This window comes from Bombina bombina, chromosome 9, assembly GCF_027579735.1.
Source record: "Bombina bombina isolate aBomBom1 chromosome 9, aBomBom1.pri, whole genome shotgun sequence".
Classification (NCBI taxonomy): domain Eukaryota; kingdom Metazoa; phylum Chordata; class Amphibia; order Anura; family Bombinatoridae; genus Bombina; species Bombina bombina.
In genome coordinates, this window is record NC_069507.1 from 162,301,232 (window position 1) to 162,322,037 (window position 20,806).

Below are 20,806 nucleotides of genomic sequence, written 5' to 3' on the forward strand. Positions count from 1 at the left end.
ATGCATCCTGTAAATCTATTGTGGACATATAATTCCCTTGCTGAACAAAAGGCAATATAGTCCTTACAGTTACCATCTTGAACGTTGGTATCCTTACATAACGATTCAATAATTTTAGATCCAGAACTGGTCTGAAGGAATTCTCCTTCTTTGGTACAATGAAGAGATTTGAATAAAACCCCATCCCCTGTTCCGGAACTGGAACTGACATAATTACTCCAGCCAACTCTAGATCTGAAACACAATTCAGAAATGCTTGAGCTTTCACTGGATTTACTGGGACATGGGAAAGAAAAAATCTCTTTGCAGGAGGTCTCATCTTGAAACCAATTCTGTACCCTTCTGAAACAATGTTTTGAATCCAAAGATTGTGAACAGATTTGATCCAAATTTCTTTGAAAAAACGTAACCTGCCCCCTACCAGCTGAACTGGAATGAGGGCCGTACCTTCATGTGAACTTAGAAGCAGGCTTTGCCTTTCTAGCAGGCTTGGATTTATTCCAGACTGGAGATGGTTTCCAAACTGAAACTGCTCCTGAGGACGAAGGATCAGGCTTTTGTTCTTTGTTGAAACGAAAGGAACGAAAACGATTGTTAGCCCTGTTTTTACCTTTAGACTTTTTATCCTGTGGTAAAAAAGTTCCTTTCCCACCAGTAACAGTTGAAATAATAGAATCCAACTGAGAACCAAATAATTTGTTTCCCTGGAAAGAAATGGAAAGTAGAGTTGATTTAGAAGCCATATCAGCATTCCAAGTCTTAAGCCATAAAGCTCTTCTGGCTAAGATAGCCAGAGACATAAATCTAACATCAACTCTAATAATATCAAAAATGGCATCACAGATGAAATTATTAGCATGCTGGAGAAGAATAATAATATCATGAGAATCACGATTTGTTACTTGTTGCGCTAGAGTTTCCAACCAAAAAGTTGAAGCTGCAGCAACATCAGCCAATGATATAGCAGGTCTAAGAAGATTACCTGAACATAGATAAGCTTTTCTTAGAAAAGATTCAATTTTTCTATCTAAAGGATCCTTAAACGAGGTACCATCTGACGTAGGAATGGTAGTACGTTTAGCAAGGGTAGAAATAGCCCCATCAACTTTAGGGATTTTGTCCCAAAATTCTAACCTGTCAGGCGGAACAGGATATAATTGCTTAAAACGTTTAGAAGGAGTAAATGAATTACCCAATTTATCCCATTCCTTAGCAATTACTGCAGAAATAGCATTAGGAACAGGAAAGACTTCTGGAATAACCGCAGGAGATTTAAAAACCTTATCCAAACGTATAGAATTAGTATCAAGAGGACTAGAATCCTCTATTTCTAAAGCAATTAGTACTTCTTTAAGTAAAGAGCGAATAAATTCCATCTTAAATAAATATGAAGATTTATCAGCATCAATCTCTGAGACAGAATCCTCTGAACTAGAAGAGTCCAAAGAATCAGAATGATGGTGTTCATTTAAAAATTCATCTGTAGAGAGAGAAGATTTAAAAGACTTTTACGTTTACTAGAAGGAGAAATAACAGACAAAGCCTTCTTTATGGATTCAGAAACAAAATCTCTTATGTTATCAGGAACATTCTGCACCTTAGATGTTGAGGGGACTGCAACAGGCAATGGTACATCACTAAAGGAAATATTATCTGCTTTAACAAGTTTGTCATGACAATTATTACAAACAACAGCTGGAGAAATAGCTACCAAAAGTTTACAGCAGATACACTTAGCTTTGGTAGATCCAGCAGGCAGTGGTTTTCCTGTAGTATCTTCTGGCTCAGATGCAACGTGAGACATCTTGCAATATGTAAGAGAAAAAACAACATATAAAGCAAAATAGATCAAATTCCTTATAAGACAGTTTCAGGAATGGGAAAAAAATGCCAAACATCAAGCTTCTAGCAACCAGAAGCAAATGAAAATGAGACTGAAATAATGTGGAGACAAAAGCGACGCCCATATTTTTTGGCGCCAAATAAGACGCCCACATTATTTGGCGCCTAAATGCTTTTGGCGCCAAAAATGACGCCACATCCGGAACGCCGACATTTTTGGCGCAAAATAACGTCAAAAAATGACGCAACTTCCGGCGACACGTATGACGCCGGAAACGGAAATGAATTTTTGCGGCAAAAAAATCCGCGCCAAAAATGACGCAATAAAATGAAGCATTTTCAGCCCCCGCGAGCCTAACAGCCCACAGGGAAAAAAGTCAAATTTTTGAGGTAAGACAAAATATGATAATTTAAAGCATAATCCCAAATATGAAACTGACTGTCTGGAAATAAGGAAAGTTGAACATTCTGAGTCAAGGCAAATAAATGTTTGAATACATATATTTAGAACTTTATAAATAAAGTGCCCAACCATAGCTTAGAGTGTCACAGAAAATAAGACTTACTTACCCCAGGACACTCATCTACATGTTTGTAGAAAGCCAAACCAGTACTGAAACGAGAATCAGTAGAGGAAATGGTAAATATAAGAGTATATCGTCGATCTGAAAAGGGAGGTAAGAGATGAATCTCTACGACCGATAACAGAGAACCTTATGAAATAGACCCCGTAGAAGGAGATCACTGCATTCAATAGGCAATACTCTCCTCACATCCCTCTGACATTCACTGCACGCTGAGAGGAAAACCGGGCTCCAACTTGCTGCGGAGCGCATATCAACGTAGAATCTAGCACAAACTTACTTCACCACCTCCCTTGGAGGCAAAGTTTGTAAAACTGATTTGTGGGTGTGGTGAGGGGTGTATTTATAGGCATTTTAAGGTTTGGGAAACTTTGCCCCTCCTGGTAGGAATGTATATCCCATACGTCACTAGCTCATGGACTCTTGTTAATTACATGAAAGAAATGTGTGTGTAGCACACATTCATTGCATAATTTAACATACATGTATTAAATGATAATTTGTGCAAATAAAATTTAAATTTTTTAACCTAATATTGACTTAAATTTTAGCCGGATGGTGCACCCATTAAAAAGGTTGTGTAGAGAACACTGGATGGATATACAGATACACACACACATACAAAATTCCAACACAGAACCAAACTCTCAAAGATGAAAACTTTAATATTGCAAAGCTAATCATCGACCATAAAAAGGGACAGTTTACAGTAAAATTGTTTTTTCCTGAATGTGTTCCCCATGACTTGTTATAACAGCCGCAGCATATAAAATGTATGAGAAATTGCTCATTTATGCTTCTTTTTGCAAAAGAAATAGCTGGATTTGCTCTTTGAAACCACAGCCCATCAAAATAGGCTAAGCTTGCAGTGTGATTAGATCTTGTTATCTTATCACTCAAATGCTTCCCTTTCTTATCTCTGTCTCTGTACAATACTTAGAAAGAATATATGAAAAATAACATTTTAGAGCTTCATCTCTTCCACCTGTGAGTGTAATTTATTCTGCTGGCTGTGTTTACAATTTGTCAATAGCCTACAACTAGGTATAGAAACTTTCAGTATAGGTAGGATACTACAGGCTAAATAATCTATTTCAAATGCCAATTTAGAGGTTAAGGAGCTATTTGTAAACAAACTCCAGCAGATAAAATAGATCATTGGGAACAAAAATTAACAGCACCATTGTATTCTAGCTTGTCCTCAATGACTCCACTAGTGTAATACAATAATGAAAAGTGAAAACAAATTAAAGAGACACTGAAACCAATTTTTTTCTTTAGTGATTCAGATAGAGGATGCAATTTAAAGCAACTTTCCAATTTACTCCCATTATCAGTTTTTCTTTGTTCTCTTGCTATCTTTATTTGAAAAAGGAATATAAGCTATTTGTTCGGTTCAGGACCCTGGAAAGCACTTGTTCATTGGTGGATGAATGTATCCACCAATCAACAAAAACAACCCAGGTTGTTCACCAAAAATGGGCCGGCATCTAAACTTACATTCTTGCATTTCAAATAAAGATACCAAGAGAATGAAGTAAATTTGATAATAGGAGTAAATTAGAAAGTTGCTTAAAATTGCATGCTCTATCTGAATCACAAAAGAAAAAAAAATGGGTTCAGTGTCCCTTTAAGCTATTTAAAGATATAAAGGGCATATTTGCCAGTGCGTCACTATACAATTTGCAAAGACTGAGAAAAAGTATCCTCAACCTAAAATGCTATGAGAATTTTTTTCTTTCATGCCTCATTTCCTTGTACTTTGAGCTGGTAAGATGTCCCAACACCATAGCTGAGTGTTGTTGGTTTAAAGGGTATCAATGCATATAAATTGCATGTGATATCTCCCTCCTAATTACAGCTATTATAATAATGTCTCTAAATACATACTTCCTTCAAAGCAACTAAACAATTTAAAGGGACATATCTGTCAAAGATAACCTGTTCTGTATCACTAGAGTGGTTTATTTATTGATCAGCCTTCCACTTCTCTAAATATTTAGCCACTGCTAATGTCCAGCTACATAGCGAAAAGCTCCTGATAACACTCAGATAAAAGCACACAGACAGGTCAGCCAATCAACAGCTTGACTGGGTTCCAACTGCAAGTTTTCTCTATGTATTTTAGTGGTTGCTGAATACATTTAGCACAGGCTATGCAGGGTCGTTTTGTTTGTTTGTTACCCTTTTTTATCCATGTAAAACTATATAATTTGCTAATTCTGTCCACAGTATTTTAATTCCTGCTTGGCTCCTAAGAGCTAACACCTACAAAGGACATGTCTGTACACATAAAGCTTTGTTTTAGTCCAGTGTTTACAGAACTGTGTCACATCTGACATTACATTTTAATTGATCAGGGGTTCCACAAGAACTTTCCTCCAGAGATTGATGAGGACTTAGGCAGCAGCTGTTTCATAACATTGTTGCATGAATACTTTGCCTACTCAGAACTGAAATGGTTAAGTGTGGTTTTGGGACAGGGATGTTGTTTATAAGAATAGTTGTATTTTTTTGTCTATAAAGAGGATAACTCATCATCCAGACTTTCTAAGAGATATTTGTTAACAAGCAAATGTGTGTACTGATTTGTACATAAATAATATTACAGTTTAAGTGTCAGGAGAGAAAATACTACCAGCCCACTCACTGTTAAAGGGCCGCAAAACCCATATTTTTTTTCTTTCATGATAAAACATGCAATTTTAACCAACTTTCTAATTTACGCCTATTATAAATTTGTCTTCGTTCTCTTGCTATCTTTATTTGAGAAAACGCAGGAATGTAAGCATAGGATCCAGACCATTTTTGGTTCAGCACCTGGGTAGCACCTGCTGATTGATAGATAAATGCAATCAGTAAGCTCTACCCGGGTTCTGAACCAAAAATGGGCTGGCTCCTATGCTAACATTTCTGCTTTTTTTAAGTAAAGATAGCAAGAGAACGAAAAAAAATTTATAATAGGAGTAAATTAGAAAGTTGCATGCTCTATCTGAATCATGAAAGAAAACATTTGGGTTTTGTGTCCCTTTAATAACATAAGAAAAAAGCCCAAATTTGTACTAGTGTGCCAAACTTAATTAATTGGGACAAGTGTGTGTATCTATCTATCTCATACCCACATAACCAACACTACCGAAAGTGACTAACCACACTTAACCATTTCAGTTCTGAGTGGGCAAAGTATCTCAAGACTTATTCAAAGCCACTGTTTGCTATAAAAGTAAAGGAGTAGAAACTTAAAGTTATTATGAACTATGGAATAAGCCATAAACCCTTTTAGTAGCCGATATGAATGAACTAATTTCTCACTAGCGGCCTATAGTGTAGTTACTACTATATACAGACCCCACATTGCTAAGACCCCTGGCCATAGCCACTTCTGGGGAAGCCCCTGTCCACGACATCACATTAAACACTCCCCTCCTTACCAGTACTTGACGATAGCGGTGACTTGCAACGGGTTAGGCTGCTCTGGGTACAACCTCCTGCACTCCCCATAAATAGCATGCAGCCCCGGTGGGAAGAGAGAAGAGAAAGGCTGGGGCGTGGGGACAGCGCTAGGCCGCAGCTCCTCCATACCCTTATAGGGATACTGCAGCGGCGAAGAAACAATGGAATGCAGCGTGACAGCAAATGGGGTGACAAAACCCCAACGAAAAGTAAATTGAGGATTTTCACCCACGAACTCGAAGAGTTGCCTCGCAACCCACTATTGCCAGGAAAAAGTCTGCAGCACCTCACAGCTTGTTGCTGAGGCGGAGATGGTTAAAGTTTCATAGTTCACATTGGCTACTGCGTCCGCCAATCATCTCTGCTGCGGGTGAGTTTTGCTCTGCGTCCGCCCTTCGCTAGACTCCTGCTATGGAAAAACTATACTGTGTGGGGCGGGTTTTTCAGAAAGTTTCAATACATTGGCTACTGTACTTGTCAATAATATGCGCGTAGAGATGGTACCAATGGCTCCGCCCGCGTTCCTTTGGAAACCTGGAGTTTTTTTAAGTTCTCTGAAACAAAAGTGTAAAATTGTTTGTTTAGTTTACGATATTAGTTCTGACTATTGCACAAGTGTCACAAGCTCAAAACCATATAATAAAAAAAAATTAAACCAGAAGCTTATAGTGTTTAGAAATGCAATGTTAATTTTAAAAATCCACTGTTTTGAAATATAGTTTTACATACTATGAACCACTTTCCACACCCACATCAACAACTTTCCAATTTACTTTATATCTACCGACATTATGTCAAAATACAGCAGATAGACACAAAAAGGGAATTCATTATAGTTACAGGATTATCATACACGTACAGCAACTTCCAGATACAGCATAGATTCTCTTAAAAAGAAGAAACTAACTACAAAATAAAATATAAGCTTATATTTTAGGAAACCAAGGATAAGTATTTTACCTATTACTCCAGAATTCATCACTAAATGATTAAAAAAAAAAAACAAAAAAAAAAAACATACAATTGAGAATAAAAAAAAGTGTTATATCCTTATCTTAAAGGGATACTGAACACCTTTTTTTTTTTTTTTTTTTTTTTTTTTTACGATTCGGATAAAGCATGCAATTTTAAGCAACTTTCTAATTTACTCCTATTATCATTTTTTCTTCGTTCTCTTGGTATCTTTATTTGAAAAAGAAAGCATCTAAGCTATTTTTTTGGTTCAGACCATGGAAAGCACTTGTTTATTGGTAGGTGAATTTACCCACCAATTAGCAAGAACAACATAGTGTGTTCACCAAAAATGGGCCGGCATCTAAACTTACATTCTTGCATTTCAAATAAAGATACCAAGAGAATGAAAATAATTTGATCTCCTAATTTTACATTTCTGCTTTTTCAAATAAAGATACTAAGAGAACAAAACAAAAATTGATCATAGGAGTAAATTAGAAAGTTGCTTAAAATTGCATGCTCTACCTGAATCATAAAATAAAAATTTTGGGTTCAGTATCACTTTAAATACAAAGAATAAAAAAAAAAGAGAAAAAGATAAGTCGGTAAAGCTTTATATTTAATTTACCCAAACCAAGGTACCATACCTCCAATGTCCCTCGGGCATACAAGTGCATACAGCAACATATATATATATATATATATATATATATATATATATATATATATATATATATATATTTATATATATATTTATATATACAGGGAGTGCAGAATTATTAGGCAAGTTGTATTTTTGAGGATTAATTTTATTATTGAACAACAACCATGTTCTCAATGAACCCAAAAAACTCATTAATATCAAAGCTGAATAGTTATGGAAGTAGTTTTTAGTTTGTTTTTAGTTATAGCTATTTTAGGGGGATATCTGTGTGTGCATGTGACTATTACTGTGCATAATTATTAGGCAACTTAACAAAAAACAAATATATACCCATTTCAATTATTTATTTTTACCAGTGAAACCAATATAACATCTCAACATTCACAAATATACATTTCTGACATTCAAAAACAAAACAAAAACAAATCAGTGACCAATATAGCCACCTTTCTTTGCAAGGACACTCAAAAGCCTGCCATCCATGGATTCTGTCAGTGTTTTGATCTGTTCACCATCAACATTGCGTGCAGCAGCAACCACAGCCTCCCAGACACTGTTCAGAGAGGTGTACTGTTTTCCCTCCTTGTAAATCTCACATTTGATGATGGACCACAGGTTCTCAATGGGGTTCAGATCAGGTGAACAAGGAGGCCATGTCATTAGATTTTCTTCTTTTATACCCTTTCTTGCCAGCCACGCTGTGGAGTACTTGGACGCGTGTGATGGAGCATTGTCCTGCATGAAAATCATGTTTTTCTTGAAGGATGCAGACTTCTTCCTGTACCACTGCTTGAAGAAGGTGTCTTCCAGAAACTGGCAGTAGGACTGGGAGTTGAGCTTGACTCCATCCTCAACCCGAAAAGGCCCCACAAGCTCATCTTTGATGATACCAGCCCAAACCAGTACTCCACCTCCACCTTGCTGGCGTCTGAGTCGGACTGGAGCTCTCTGCCCTTTACCAATCCAGCCACGGGCCCATCCATCTGGCCCATCAAGACTCACTCTCATTTCATCAGTCCATAAAACCTTAGAAAAATCAGTCTTGAGATATTTCTTGGCCCAGTCTTGACGTTTCAGCTTGTGTGTCTTGTTCAGTGGTGGTCGTCTTTCAGCCTTTCTTACCTTGGCCATGTCTCTGAGTATTGCACACCTTGTGCTTTTGGGCACTCCAGTGATGTTGCAGCTCTGAAATATGGCCAAACTGGTGGCAAGTGGCATCTTGGCAGCTGCACGCTTGACTTTTCTCAGTTCATGGGCAGTTATTTTGCGCCTTGGTTTTTCCACACTCTTCTTGCGACCCTGTTGACTATTTTGAATGAAACGCTTGATTGTTCGATGATCACGCTTCAGAAGCTTTGCAATTTTAAGAGTGCTGCATCCCTCTGCAAGATATCTCACTATTTTTGACTTTTCTGAGCCTGTCAAGTCCTTCTTTTGACCCATTTTGCCAAAGGAAAGGAAGTTGCCTAATAATTATGCACACCTGATATAGGGTGTTGATGTCATTAGACCACGCCCCTTCTTATTACAGAGATGCACATCACCTAATATGCTTAATTGGTAGTAGGCTTTCGAGCCTATACAGCTTGGAGTAAGACAACATGCATAAAGAGGATGATGTGGTCAAAATACTCATTTGCCTAATAACTCTGCACTCCCTGTATATACACATAGATCGATAAATAAGGGAGGGCCATCTCTCTCTCTTCCCCTCCTCCTCCTACCCGAATCTGAACACAACTTTAGATAGTGAGACGTGTAAGTATATTGCAGAACCTAGAAGAAACCCTAAATGCCAGTAGGTGTTGATAGTCACTGAATCAAAGTAAGATTATGGAGTGGAGCTAAAAATTCAGTTGAGTGCTGTTAGCGTATTGTTTAATGAAATTCATCCAATTTCTACAATATTTCCTGCATAGTTGCCAACAGTCCCTGATTTCCAGGGACAGTCCCTGGATTTTGTTGTATGTCCCTGGATTTTTTTGTCCCTGGAAATGTCCCTGAAAATCTCTTTTGCACATTTGTTGTTTGCATATATATATACACATACATATATACAGATAGATAGATGATAAATAGATATAGTGTATTATTTAAATATAATTTATTCCTAATGGAATATTGTTATTATTATTGAATGGGTTCACATATTATTTGTCTTTCTAATTTTGATGCTGTGTTTTAAAAATAACCATATGTCCAGAATGTGTTCCAGAGACTGGGTAGGTGTAAGAGCTTGGTGCTGTAATCTGTATAATAAACTATGGATAAGTCTAAATTATACTATTACTTTCAAATGGGTGTGTTTTTATTGCAGAACTGAGTGAGCGGAGCAGTTGAACAGTAGGTCGTCAATACTCCAGTAACCCGCTTGCTTGCTCTGCTGCAGTGTCCCTGGAATTTTTTTTTTTTAAATGTTGGCAACTATGTTTCCTGACATTTTTTTTTTCAGAACAAATGGATCTATTAAACTGTTCTATTACTGCTTGTGTTTGTAATAAGTTAGTAAGATTATTAATAGTTGGTTCTTTTCTGCTCTTCCAGTTTTTAAGAACTAAATATCTTCCTCCTAAGATAATGATATTAATAAAACCAGTATTCTTTCGTCTACAATTTTTTTCATATAAAAAAAAGATGTATTTTCTCGAACTTGATATTGTTTTGTAGAACCTTACTTAAAGGGACACTGAACACAATTTTTTTCTATTGTGATTCAGATAGAGCATGCAATTTTAAGCAACTTTCTAATTTACTCCTATTATCAAATTATTTTCATTCTCTTGGTATCTTTATTTGAAATGCAAGAATGTAAGTTTAGATGCCGGCCCATTTTTGGTGAACACACTATGTTGTTCTTGCTAATTGGTGGGTAAATTCACCTACCAATAAACAAGTGCTTTCCATGGTTCTGAACCAAAAAAATAGCTTAGATGCTTTCTTTTTCAAATAAAGAAAGCAAGAGAACGAAGAAAAATTGATAATAGGAGTAAATTAGAAAGTTGTTTAAAATTGCATGCTCTATCTGAATCCCAAAAGAAAAAATTTGGGTTCAGTGTCCCTTTAACCAAAACTGAATACAACACCAGAATTTTAGTATTTTTGCACAGCTCCAGAACATATGTATCAGATCTGCTTCTGCGGACTTGCAACGCGGCCAGCTACTTTTGGCATTTATTTATATTGGTTTGCGTTATATAAAGACAATTGATTATTTTAAGATATATTTCTCGCCAGGCTGCAGATAAGGTGGTATTCTCTACTCTCTGAATACTTTGCTTCAATATAACCTCATCTACTTCCTCTAGATTGCCATTTTAGGGTTAAATTATGTATGTTTTGATCCCCTAAATGGGACAATTGGTTCTGATGAGCAATTCCACCTGCAATTTAAGGCTTACAACTTCACCTGTATTCCAGCTCTGAGGAAGTGCCGTAAAGGCAGGAAACGCGTCAGCTGCAGTTTCTGTGTGCCCTTTTGTTCTTTTTAACTTTTTGCCTATAAAATGGATGTTTTAACCTGTACATTCTCTCCTGACTGATGTTTCTGGAACCACTACTTTGTTGATTCTAAATATTAGTTTGTACCAAAAGTTAATAGAGTTGTTGTCAGCTTTGAAAAAGGGATAGTCCCATCTGAGTCCCTGTGTGCTTCCAAGAAAAATCAAAAGTTCTTGCTTTTGTGAGCATAGGATTTATTCGTTTTAATGTGTTCATGCCATTTTAGGATTAGCCATTTTTAGAAGTTAACGTTAGTAAACAAAACACAAGGACATGTATAGAATTTGGAAAGGTCTGTTTTAAGATCACCCCGAGAAAGGTCCAGAGATATTGTATGATCCGAGATTGTAAATTCCCCAATCTGTGCTACAGGATTAAGACCAAAAATGTTATCTGCAGCTAAAAAAAAAATAATCAATATGAGAGGTCTTATATTGTTTAGATTCACATGTAAATGCCTGACTATAAGGGTTATGTATAAGATTGTTAAAAAAACATATTCAAATCTCCTGCCACAATTAGATTAGCATCTATGAAGTCAGATAGCCTATTCTTGAGGTGTCCCCAGAAGTTCTTGTCAACATTGTTTGGGCCGTACACATTATATAATGTTAAAGGATAATTTTAAAACTTAAATCACATTTTAGAAGGATTGCAACTCCTCTTTTCCTTGAAAAACAAGGTGTGGCAATAACATCTCCTACCAAGTTCATTTTCAGTTTTTTTTTTCTCTGCATCTGTAAGGTGTGTTTCCTGTATATGATATGATATATATGTTTTAATTGACAAATAATGTGTTTCCTTTTTATTGGGTTAGTAACGCCTCTGACAGTCCATGAAATTAATTTAAAGTGAATGTAAATTTTGATGCTAAATTGCCCGGTTTTTAAAAATTCGATTAAAAACAGGGGCACTTTAATTAATCAAAATTTACATTTCACTCGTTGTGGAGAAATACTTACCTTTTAAACTTGACAGCAGCTCCAGCTTCCTCCGGTCGTCGCAAGCCATTTCTGATCTCAGAAATGATGGATAGGTCATCCTCCAATCACGGCTTCCCCCCCGGGGGGATCAGTGTCTGATTCAATGCCGTGATTGGAGGAAGCCGGATTCATCATTTTAGACCCAGGAAGAGGCTTTGCGACGGGTGGAGGAAGCTGGAGCTGCTGACAAGATTAAAAGGTAAGTTTTTTTCACAGCACAAGTAAAATGTAAATTTTTATGAATTAAAGTGCCCCTGTTTTTATTCGAATTTTTAAAAACCGGGCATGCTAGCATCAAAATTTACATTCACTTTAAGTGAACTGATTTTTAATCTTAAAAGTTAAAAAGAAGGGGAGAGGAGGGGAGAGAGAAGGAGAAAAATAAATAGAAAGCTAGCTTGCTCCCAGTAGTGTATTGTGGTTCTGAGCCTATCTACCTAAGCTTTTTAACAAAAGATACAAAGAGAACTTTAAACAGAACAGAAAGCTCTCTAGATGCAGTTTTAAAGACATGGTCGTTTTTTCCAAATATTTTGTGATTGTGTATGAATTTTGCAAACATATAGTAAAATATGAGTTCATGTCCATGTTTAGCTGTATATTTTTATCGGCCCTGTTTTTAGTTATTCTAAATTTTATTTTATTTTTAAATTCTTTTTATTGAAGAAGCACAGGTACAATTAATCACGTGCATACATTGACATGTAGAGTCACAACGACAATGCAAATAATATTATGGAATGAGCATAACATGTTGAATATCAATACAATATCAATAGTGGTACTGTTGCTATCATCAAACACAATGAGATGTAATTTACAAATTGGAGGTTAAAGCCATGTTCTAATATGAATTAATCCCTGCAAGAAGAGTTATAGTAAAATTAGTTGATCTTTATCTCATATTGCACCTGCACCTCTTATTTTTAAATATTATTAACATAAACCATAACTAACAACACAACACATAATAACAAGAAAATAAAGTAAAACATTCAATCTACACACATAAACTAAACAAAACAAAAACAAGACAAATCCCCAATAGATTCAGTAGGTATGTGAACAGCTGCCTTAATAGGAAAAAATTGGAGTTAAGTAATACCCATCTAGATATGCATGAGAAATATCAATACACAAATTAATCAGCTTTAATTGAGTTATTCTGAATTTTAACTAAGACAGGTGGCCTATCAGTAGAAGGTTGCTTTTTTTTTTTTTACTTGGTTTCTCGTAAACTCAAAGTTAACGTTGATGATTTAGATTGAAGATGCAATTTTAAATAACTTAAATAACGTTTTAATAAGCTTGCTGCTCCTGAGCCTACTCTTCAACAAAAGGATTGTAAGAGAATGAAGCAATTAAAAGTAATTTGCAAAGTTGCTTGTTCTATCTGTATATTGAAAGTTTAATTTATTTCATATAAGTGGCAAGAGTCCATGAGCTAGTGATGTATGGGATATACATTCCTACCAGGAGGGGGCAAAGTTTCCCAAACCTCAAAATTCCTATAAATACACCTCCTACCTCACTCATACCTTAGTTTTACAAACTTTGATTCCTTGTGGAGGTGGTGAAGCAAGTTGTGTTTGATTTTATTCTGTGATAGGTGCTTCTAAGCATATTGAAGCCCAGTTCTTCTCAAAGTACAGTGTTTGTCTGAGGGTTGTGAAGGGAGTATTGCCTGATGATGCCATGTTTTCACCTATGGGAAATCTATTCTAAGTCTCTCCGTAAATCGGTCGCAGAGATTCATCTCTGCCTCCATTTTCAGATCGACATTATACTCCGCTACCATTACCTCTGCTGATATGTTTTAGTACTGGTTTGGCTGTCTGCTTTATGTGGTTGGGTGTCTTCTGTTAAGTATATATCATTTTTTAAGACACTCTCAGATATGTTTGGCACTTTATCTTATAAACTTTTAAATGTATATTGTATATATTTGCCATGAGTCAGGTCTGTGTATTTCCCATTTTCAGTCTAACAGTTTCAGCATGGAAATTATGTTTAAAGGACTTTTTAGACTAACCTGGGGTTCCAGATTACTTGTAACTTGGAGTCTGTTTTTTCAAATTTTCGTGGGCTTAGGCTCGCAATGAGGCAGAATGTTACTTTTTATTGCAACATTTTTGGCGCAAATTATTTCTTGCGACTTTCTTGTTGCAAGTTTTTTTGGGTGCGAAATAGCGCCGGATATGATGCGAGTCGCATCATTTCACTTGTTTGGCGCCAAAAGTTTTTTCTGTATTTGCGCCTTTCTTGGTGCCAAAATTTGTTATATTAAGTCTCTCCTTTTGCTTTTTGCTCTCATTTGTCATTTGAGGGCTAGGTTGCTTGCTTTTTATTTTTTTACCTTAATTTTATCATAAGCATTTTTTCCCATTCCTGAAACTGTTACTTTGAGGAAATTGGATAGTTTGTTTAAATGTTATTTTTTCTTTTTTGTTACATTTTGCAAGATGTCTCAGACTGATCCATCCTCTGATGTTACTGTAGGAACCAAGCTGCATGAAAACATATCTACCAAAGCTAAGTGTGTATGTTGTAAATTAGCTGAACTTACTTCTTCAGCTCAAATATGTGGAACTTGCTATGAGAAATTATTACATGCTGATAATGTTTCTATAATACAAATGCATCTTCTGTTAAACCTTCACAGTCTAATGTACATGATATTCCTGTAGATATAAAAGATTATATTGCTACAGCCATTAAAAAGGCTATGACTACTATTCCGTCTTCGAATAAACGTAAAAGGTCTCTCCTAACTTCTCATAAATCTGATGAATTTTGTATTGATCAACAGCATACTGAAGTATCTTCTGATGATGATAATCTCTCTGGCTCAGAGGATCCTACTTTAGAGACTGAAATTGATACATCTACCTTTTCAATATTGAATATATTCGTTCTTTATTAAAGGAAGTATTGTTTACTTTGGGTATTGAGGAATCTAGTCCTCTTGATAACAAGAATAGCAAACATTTAAATTCTGTTTTTAAAACTTCTCAGATTACTCCTGAAGTTTTTCCTATTCCAGACGCTATTTCTCATGTTTTCTAAAGAATGGTCTAAACTTGGTCCTTCTTTTAACCCTTCTTCTAGGTTTAAAAAACTATATCCTTTAGCTGTGGCTAATTCGGAGTTTTGGGAAAAAGTCCCTAAGGTTGATGGGGCTATTTCTACTCTCGTCAAGCATACTACTATTTTTATGGAAGATAGTACTTCTTTTAAGGATCCTTTAGATAGGAAGATTGAATTATATCTTAGAAAGGCATATTTACATACTGGCTATATTCTTAGACCTGCCATTTCTATGGCTGATGTTGCTGCTGCTTCAACTTTTTGGTTGGACAGTTTAGCTCAACAGTTAATAGATCCTGAATTGTCTAGCATTGTTCTTTTACTTCAACATGCTAATCATTTTATCTGTTATGCTATAATTGATGTTATTAAGATTGATATTAAATCTATGTCTTTAGCTATTCTTACTAGAAGAGCTTTATGGCTTAAATCTTGGAATGCTGATATGGTGTCTAAATCTAGATTACTATCTTTATCATTTCAGGGTAGTAATTTATTTGGTTCTCAAATGGATTCTATGATCTCCACTATCACCGGGGGAAAGGGAGTTTTTCTGCCCCAAGATAAGAAATCTAAGGGTAAATTTAAAGCTCCCAATCATTTTTGTTTGTTTCATCAGAATAGAGAACAAAAGACCTCTCCTTCCCCTAGGGCGCCTGGCTCTAATTGGAGACCATCTCCAAATTGGAATAAATCCAAGCCTTATTAAAAACCAAATCCAGTCCCTAAGACTGCATGAAGGTGCGGCCCTCAAACCAGTTCAACTGGTGGGGGTCAGATTGAAATTATTTCAACACATTTAGACAGTTTCTGTTCAAAATCAGTGGATTCAGAATATTGTTTCTCAGCGGTAATGAATAGGTTTCAGAATAAGACCTCCCATGGGAAGATTTTTTCTTTCTCATGTTCCAACAAACCCTGTGAAGGCTCAGGCATTTCGGAAATGCGTTTTAGACCTAGAGCTTTCAGGGGTGATTGTTCCAGTTCCTCTGCAGAAACGGGGTTTGGGTTTTTATTCAAATCTATTAATTGTCCCAAAGAAAGAAGATTCGTTCAGACCAATTCTGGATCTGAAATTTTTAAATCGTTTTGTAAGAGTCACAACTTTCAAGATGGTGACTATAAGGACTATTTTGCCTTTCATACAGAAAGGTAATTTCATGTCCACAATCGACTTACAGGACGCTTATCTTCACATTCCGATTCATCCAGACCACTATCGGTTTCTGAGATTTTCTTTTCTAGACAAGCATTACCAATTTGTCGCTCTTCCATTTGGCCTAGCGACAGCTCCGAGAATCTTTTCAAAGGTTCTCAGTGCCCTTCTGTCTGTAATCAGACAGCAGGGTATTGCAGTGTTTCCTTATATGGACGATATCTTGGTACTAGCTCAATCTTTTCATTTAGCAGAATCTCACACAAAACAACTAGTGTGGTTTCTTCGAAGACATGGTTGGAGGATCAATTTACAAAAGAGTTTCTTGATTCCTCAGACAAGGGTCACCTTTTTAGGTTTCCAGATAGATTCAGTGTTCATGACTCTTTCTCTGACAGACAAGAGAAGAATGAAGTTAGTTTTAGCTTGTCTAAACCTTCAGTCTCTATCATTCCCTTCAGTGGCTATGTGCATGGAAGTTTTAGGTCTCATAACTGCAGCATTGGACGCGATCCCCTTTGCTCGTTTTCATATGAGACCTCTACAGCTTTGCATGTTGCACCAATGGTGCAGGGATTATACTCAGATATCACAACTGATTTACTTAAATCCCAACACTTAACTCTCTCTGACTTGGTGATTAGACCATCACCTTATTGTTCAAGGGGCCTCATTTGTTCGTCCTACCTGGACTGTGATCACAACAGATGCAAGTCTTACAGGTTGGGGAGCTTTCTGGGGGTTTCTGACAGCACAAGGGGTTTGGAAACCTCAAGAGGCGAGGTTACCAATCAATATTTTAGAACTCTGTGCTATTTTCAGAGCTCTTCAGACATGGCCTCTATTGAAGAGAGAACATTACATTTGTTTTCGAACAGACAATATCACAACAGTGGCATATGTCAATCATCAAGGAGGGACTCTCAGTCCTTCAGCAATGAAAGAAGTATCTTGGATACTTTCTTGGGCGGAATCCAGCCTTGGCCACTTCCTTTAAGGCCAGACCTTTTGTCTCAAGGGCCATTTTTCCATCAGGATCTCAATTCTCTAAATTTGAAGGCATGGAAATTGAACGCTTAGTGCTTAGTCATAGAGGTTTCTCTGACTCAGTGATTAGCACTATGATACAGGCTCATAAGTCTGTTTCAAGGAAAATTTATCATCGGGTTTGAAAAACCTATATTTCATGGTGTTCCACTCATAATTATTCTTGGCATTCTTTCAGAATTCCTAGGATTTTACAGTTTCTTTAGGATGGTTTGGATAAGGGTTTGTCTGCAAATACTTTGAAAGGACAAATTTCTGCTTTTTCTGTCTTATTTCATAGAAAGATTGCTAAACTTCCTGATATTCACTTAATTATTTTGGATTTAATTTCTCAGCGGATTTAGCTGTTGTTATTTTATCCCTCCCTCTCTAGTGACTTGTGGTTTTCCACATCTTGGGTATTATATCCCATACGCCACTAGCTCATGGACTCTTGCCACTTACATGAAAGAAAACATAATTTATGTAAGAACTTACCTGATAAATTAATTTCTTTCATAGTGGCAAGAGTCCATGAGACCCACCCTATTTTTTGTGGTTATGATTTTTTGTATAAAGCACTTGATTTTTTCCAGTACCTCTTTTTGTATGCTTTTTACTCCTTCTGTTACACCTCACTTCTTGGCTATACAATTAAACTAAGGTATGAGTAAGGTAGGAGGTATATTTATAGGCATTTTGAGGTTTGGGAAACTTTGCCCCCTCCTGGTAGGAATGTATATCCCATACGTCACTAGCTCATGGACTCTTGCCACTATGATAGAAATGAATTTATCAGGTAAGTTCTTACATAAATTATGTTTTTGACTTCACTGTCCCTTTAAAGCAGCGGCTGTCAGGATTAAAAGGTAAGTATGTGCCCTTGTTTTTAATAGGATTATTAAAAAACGGGCACCGATTCATCTAAATTGACATTCACTTTAAGAAGCAGCGGTCCGCCATCCTGTCCGCCATCTTTTAGGTTGCGGATTGAAATCATCCCAAACCGATACGATCAGGATGATTGACAGCCCTTGCTAGCAGCCGATTGGCTGCCAGTGAGCATTTTTTTATAATGTGCTGATTTTCAGACTGCTAACCAAGCCCAAAGTACGAGATGTAGACACAAGTCTACAGATTCATGCTTGTTTTTTTTTGTGTAATGGGTCTTTTCATATGCAAGGGAGGGGGGAGTGTCTGCTCTTACTGCTTTCACAGCCCCTTTTAGTGGGTAGTCGCAGTAAGGTCCTTTTGGAGATGCAAAGTCCTGCTGAGTCTTTCAAACTCCATTTGCGTGTGGACCCTACTGTTTTTCACAGAAGCGCCTCACCAAAACCAGGTTTATTGAACTTTCACTGGCCAAACGTACAGAGCATTATTCAACTGTTACAAAATCGGCAACGTTAAATACTCTTTATTGTGAGATATTTTACACTGAGGCATTTGTTTTATCTAGAACTATGCACATGTGAAAGCCTGGATCTTAACACCATAGTGCATAGATTTATTCAATAATAAATCCACTTTTTTTTATCATTATTGTTACTGGAGAGTCATTTGTTTTTCCAAAGACAAGGTATAAACTAACTGTATAACTCAGATTGGGAGCCATGATCACATCATCACTTCTAAACCATACTACAAGAGGTGGAAGTAGAAAATAAAGATTTCTAACACAGATAGGGATATATATCCCCTCTGTGAACATCACATACCTCACATGTTTGAGGTCTTACAAGGTGAGCAAGTTTTTTGCATTTCACAAATCATCACCTTTGTGTGTACAAATTACACTATTGGTTGCTTTGTCTTTTTCTTCTCTCCCTTTCTATGAGCGCTGTTCCTGCCTAAACTACTGCCAAAGATTCCCCCCAAATCCACTGGTGATAGTGGATCCATCAGTTACAGCTGCCTTGAAAAATACATCAGGAGAGACTGTTTGCAGTTTAATTTCATGCATTGATACACTGCTCAATTTGATACCCTGTTTTTTCTGTGTGTATATATATATATATATATATATATATATACATACACACATACAGTCATGGCCAAAAATATTGGCACCCCTGCATTTCTGTCAGATATTGCACCACTTCGCCCAGAAAAGTGTTGCAATTACAAATGTTTAGGCATTCTCATGTTTATTTCTTTTGTTTGTATTGGTATGACACAAAAAAGTGGAGGAAAAAAAAAAACACAAATCGGACACATTCCACGCAAAACTCCAAAAATGGACTGGACAAAATTATTGGCACCCTCAATTTAATATTTGGTAGCACACCTCTTGGAAAAAAATAACTGAAATCAATCACTTCCTGTAACCATCAATGAGTTTCTTACACCTCTCTACTGGAATTTTGGACCACTCTCTTCTTTCGCCAACTGCTCCAGGTCTCTCAGATTAGAAGGGTTCCTTTTCCCAACTGCTGTTTTGAGATCTCTCAACAGGCGCTCTATGGGATTGAGATCTGGACTCATTGCTCATTGCAGTTCAGTACTCTCCAGCGCTTTGTCTTAAACCATTTCTGGGTGCTTTTTGACGTGTGCTTTGGGTCATTGTCCTGCTGTAAGACCCATGACCTCTGACGGAGACCCAGCTTTCTGACACTGGGCCCTACATTGCACCACATAATTCTTTGGTAGTCTTCAGATTTCATAATGCCATGCACACAGTCAAGACATCCAGTGCCTAAAGCAGCAAAGCAACCCCAAAACATCAATAAACCTCCACCATGTTTGAATGTAGGGACTGTATTCTTTTCTTTAAAAGCCTCGTTTCTTTTTCTGAAAACAGTAGAATGATGGGCTTTACCAAAAAGCTGTAATTTTGTTTCGTCTGTCCACAGCACATTCTCCCAAAAGGATTTTGGCTTTCTCAGGTAAGTTTTGGCAAACTCCAATCTGGCTTTTTTATGTTTCTGTGTTAACAGTGGGTTCCTCCTGGGTCTCCTACCATAGCGTCCCTTTTCATTCAGATGGCGACATATAGTGCAAGTTGACATATATGTACCCTGTGCCTGAAGGTCAGCTTGAATTTGTCTGGAAGTTGATTGAGGTTCTTTATCCACCATTTGAACAATCCTTTGTTGCAATCTTTGATATTTTTTTCTCTTTCGTCCACGTCCAGGAAGATTAGCTATAGTGCCATGGGTTGTAAACTTCTTGAAAATTTTGCGCATAGTAGACACAGGAACATTAATGAGACAGTCTACACCAGAATTTGTATTGTTTTAAAAGAAAGATAATCCCTTTATTACACATTCCCCAGTTTTGCAAAACCAACAGTTAAATTAATATACTTTTTACCTCTGTGATTACCTTGTATCTAAGCCTTTGCAGACTGACCCCTTATTTCAGTTCATTTGACAGACTTGCATTTAGCCAATCAGTGCCTTCTCATTTGTAACTCCATGGGCGTGGCCACAATGTTATCGGTATGGCACACATGAACTAGCGCCCTCTAGCTGTGAAAAACTGCCAAATGCATTGATATAAGGGGCTTAGAAATTAGCATATGAGCCTACCTAGGTTTAGCTTTCAACAAAGAATATCAAGA

At 36.7% G+C, this 20,806-nt stretch overlaps 1 protein-coding gene across 2 annotated transcripts in view; it reads right to left on the bottom strand.

Annotated features, from left to right (window-relative positions):
• SUFU (SUFU negative regulator of hedgehog signaling) overlaps positions 1-6,228 on the bottom strand; it is a 145,230-nt gene extending 139,002 nt beyond the window's left edge. The window contains exon 1 of one of the 2 annotated variants that reach the window (XM_053692467.1): positions 5,858-6,228. In XM_053692467.1, the coding sequence (XP_053548442.1) occupies positions 5,858-6,006 (149 nt within the window). In that variant the 5' untranslated portion in view covers positions 6,007-6,228. The remainder of the gene's footprint in view (positions 1-5,857) is intronic. The other variant, XM_053692466.1, reaches the window with a different exon arrangement.
• Positions 6,229-20,806: the final 14,578 nt, after the last annotated feature.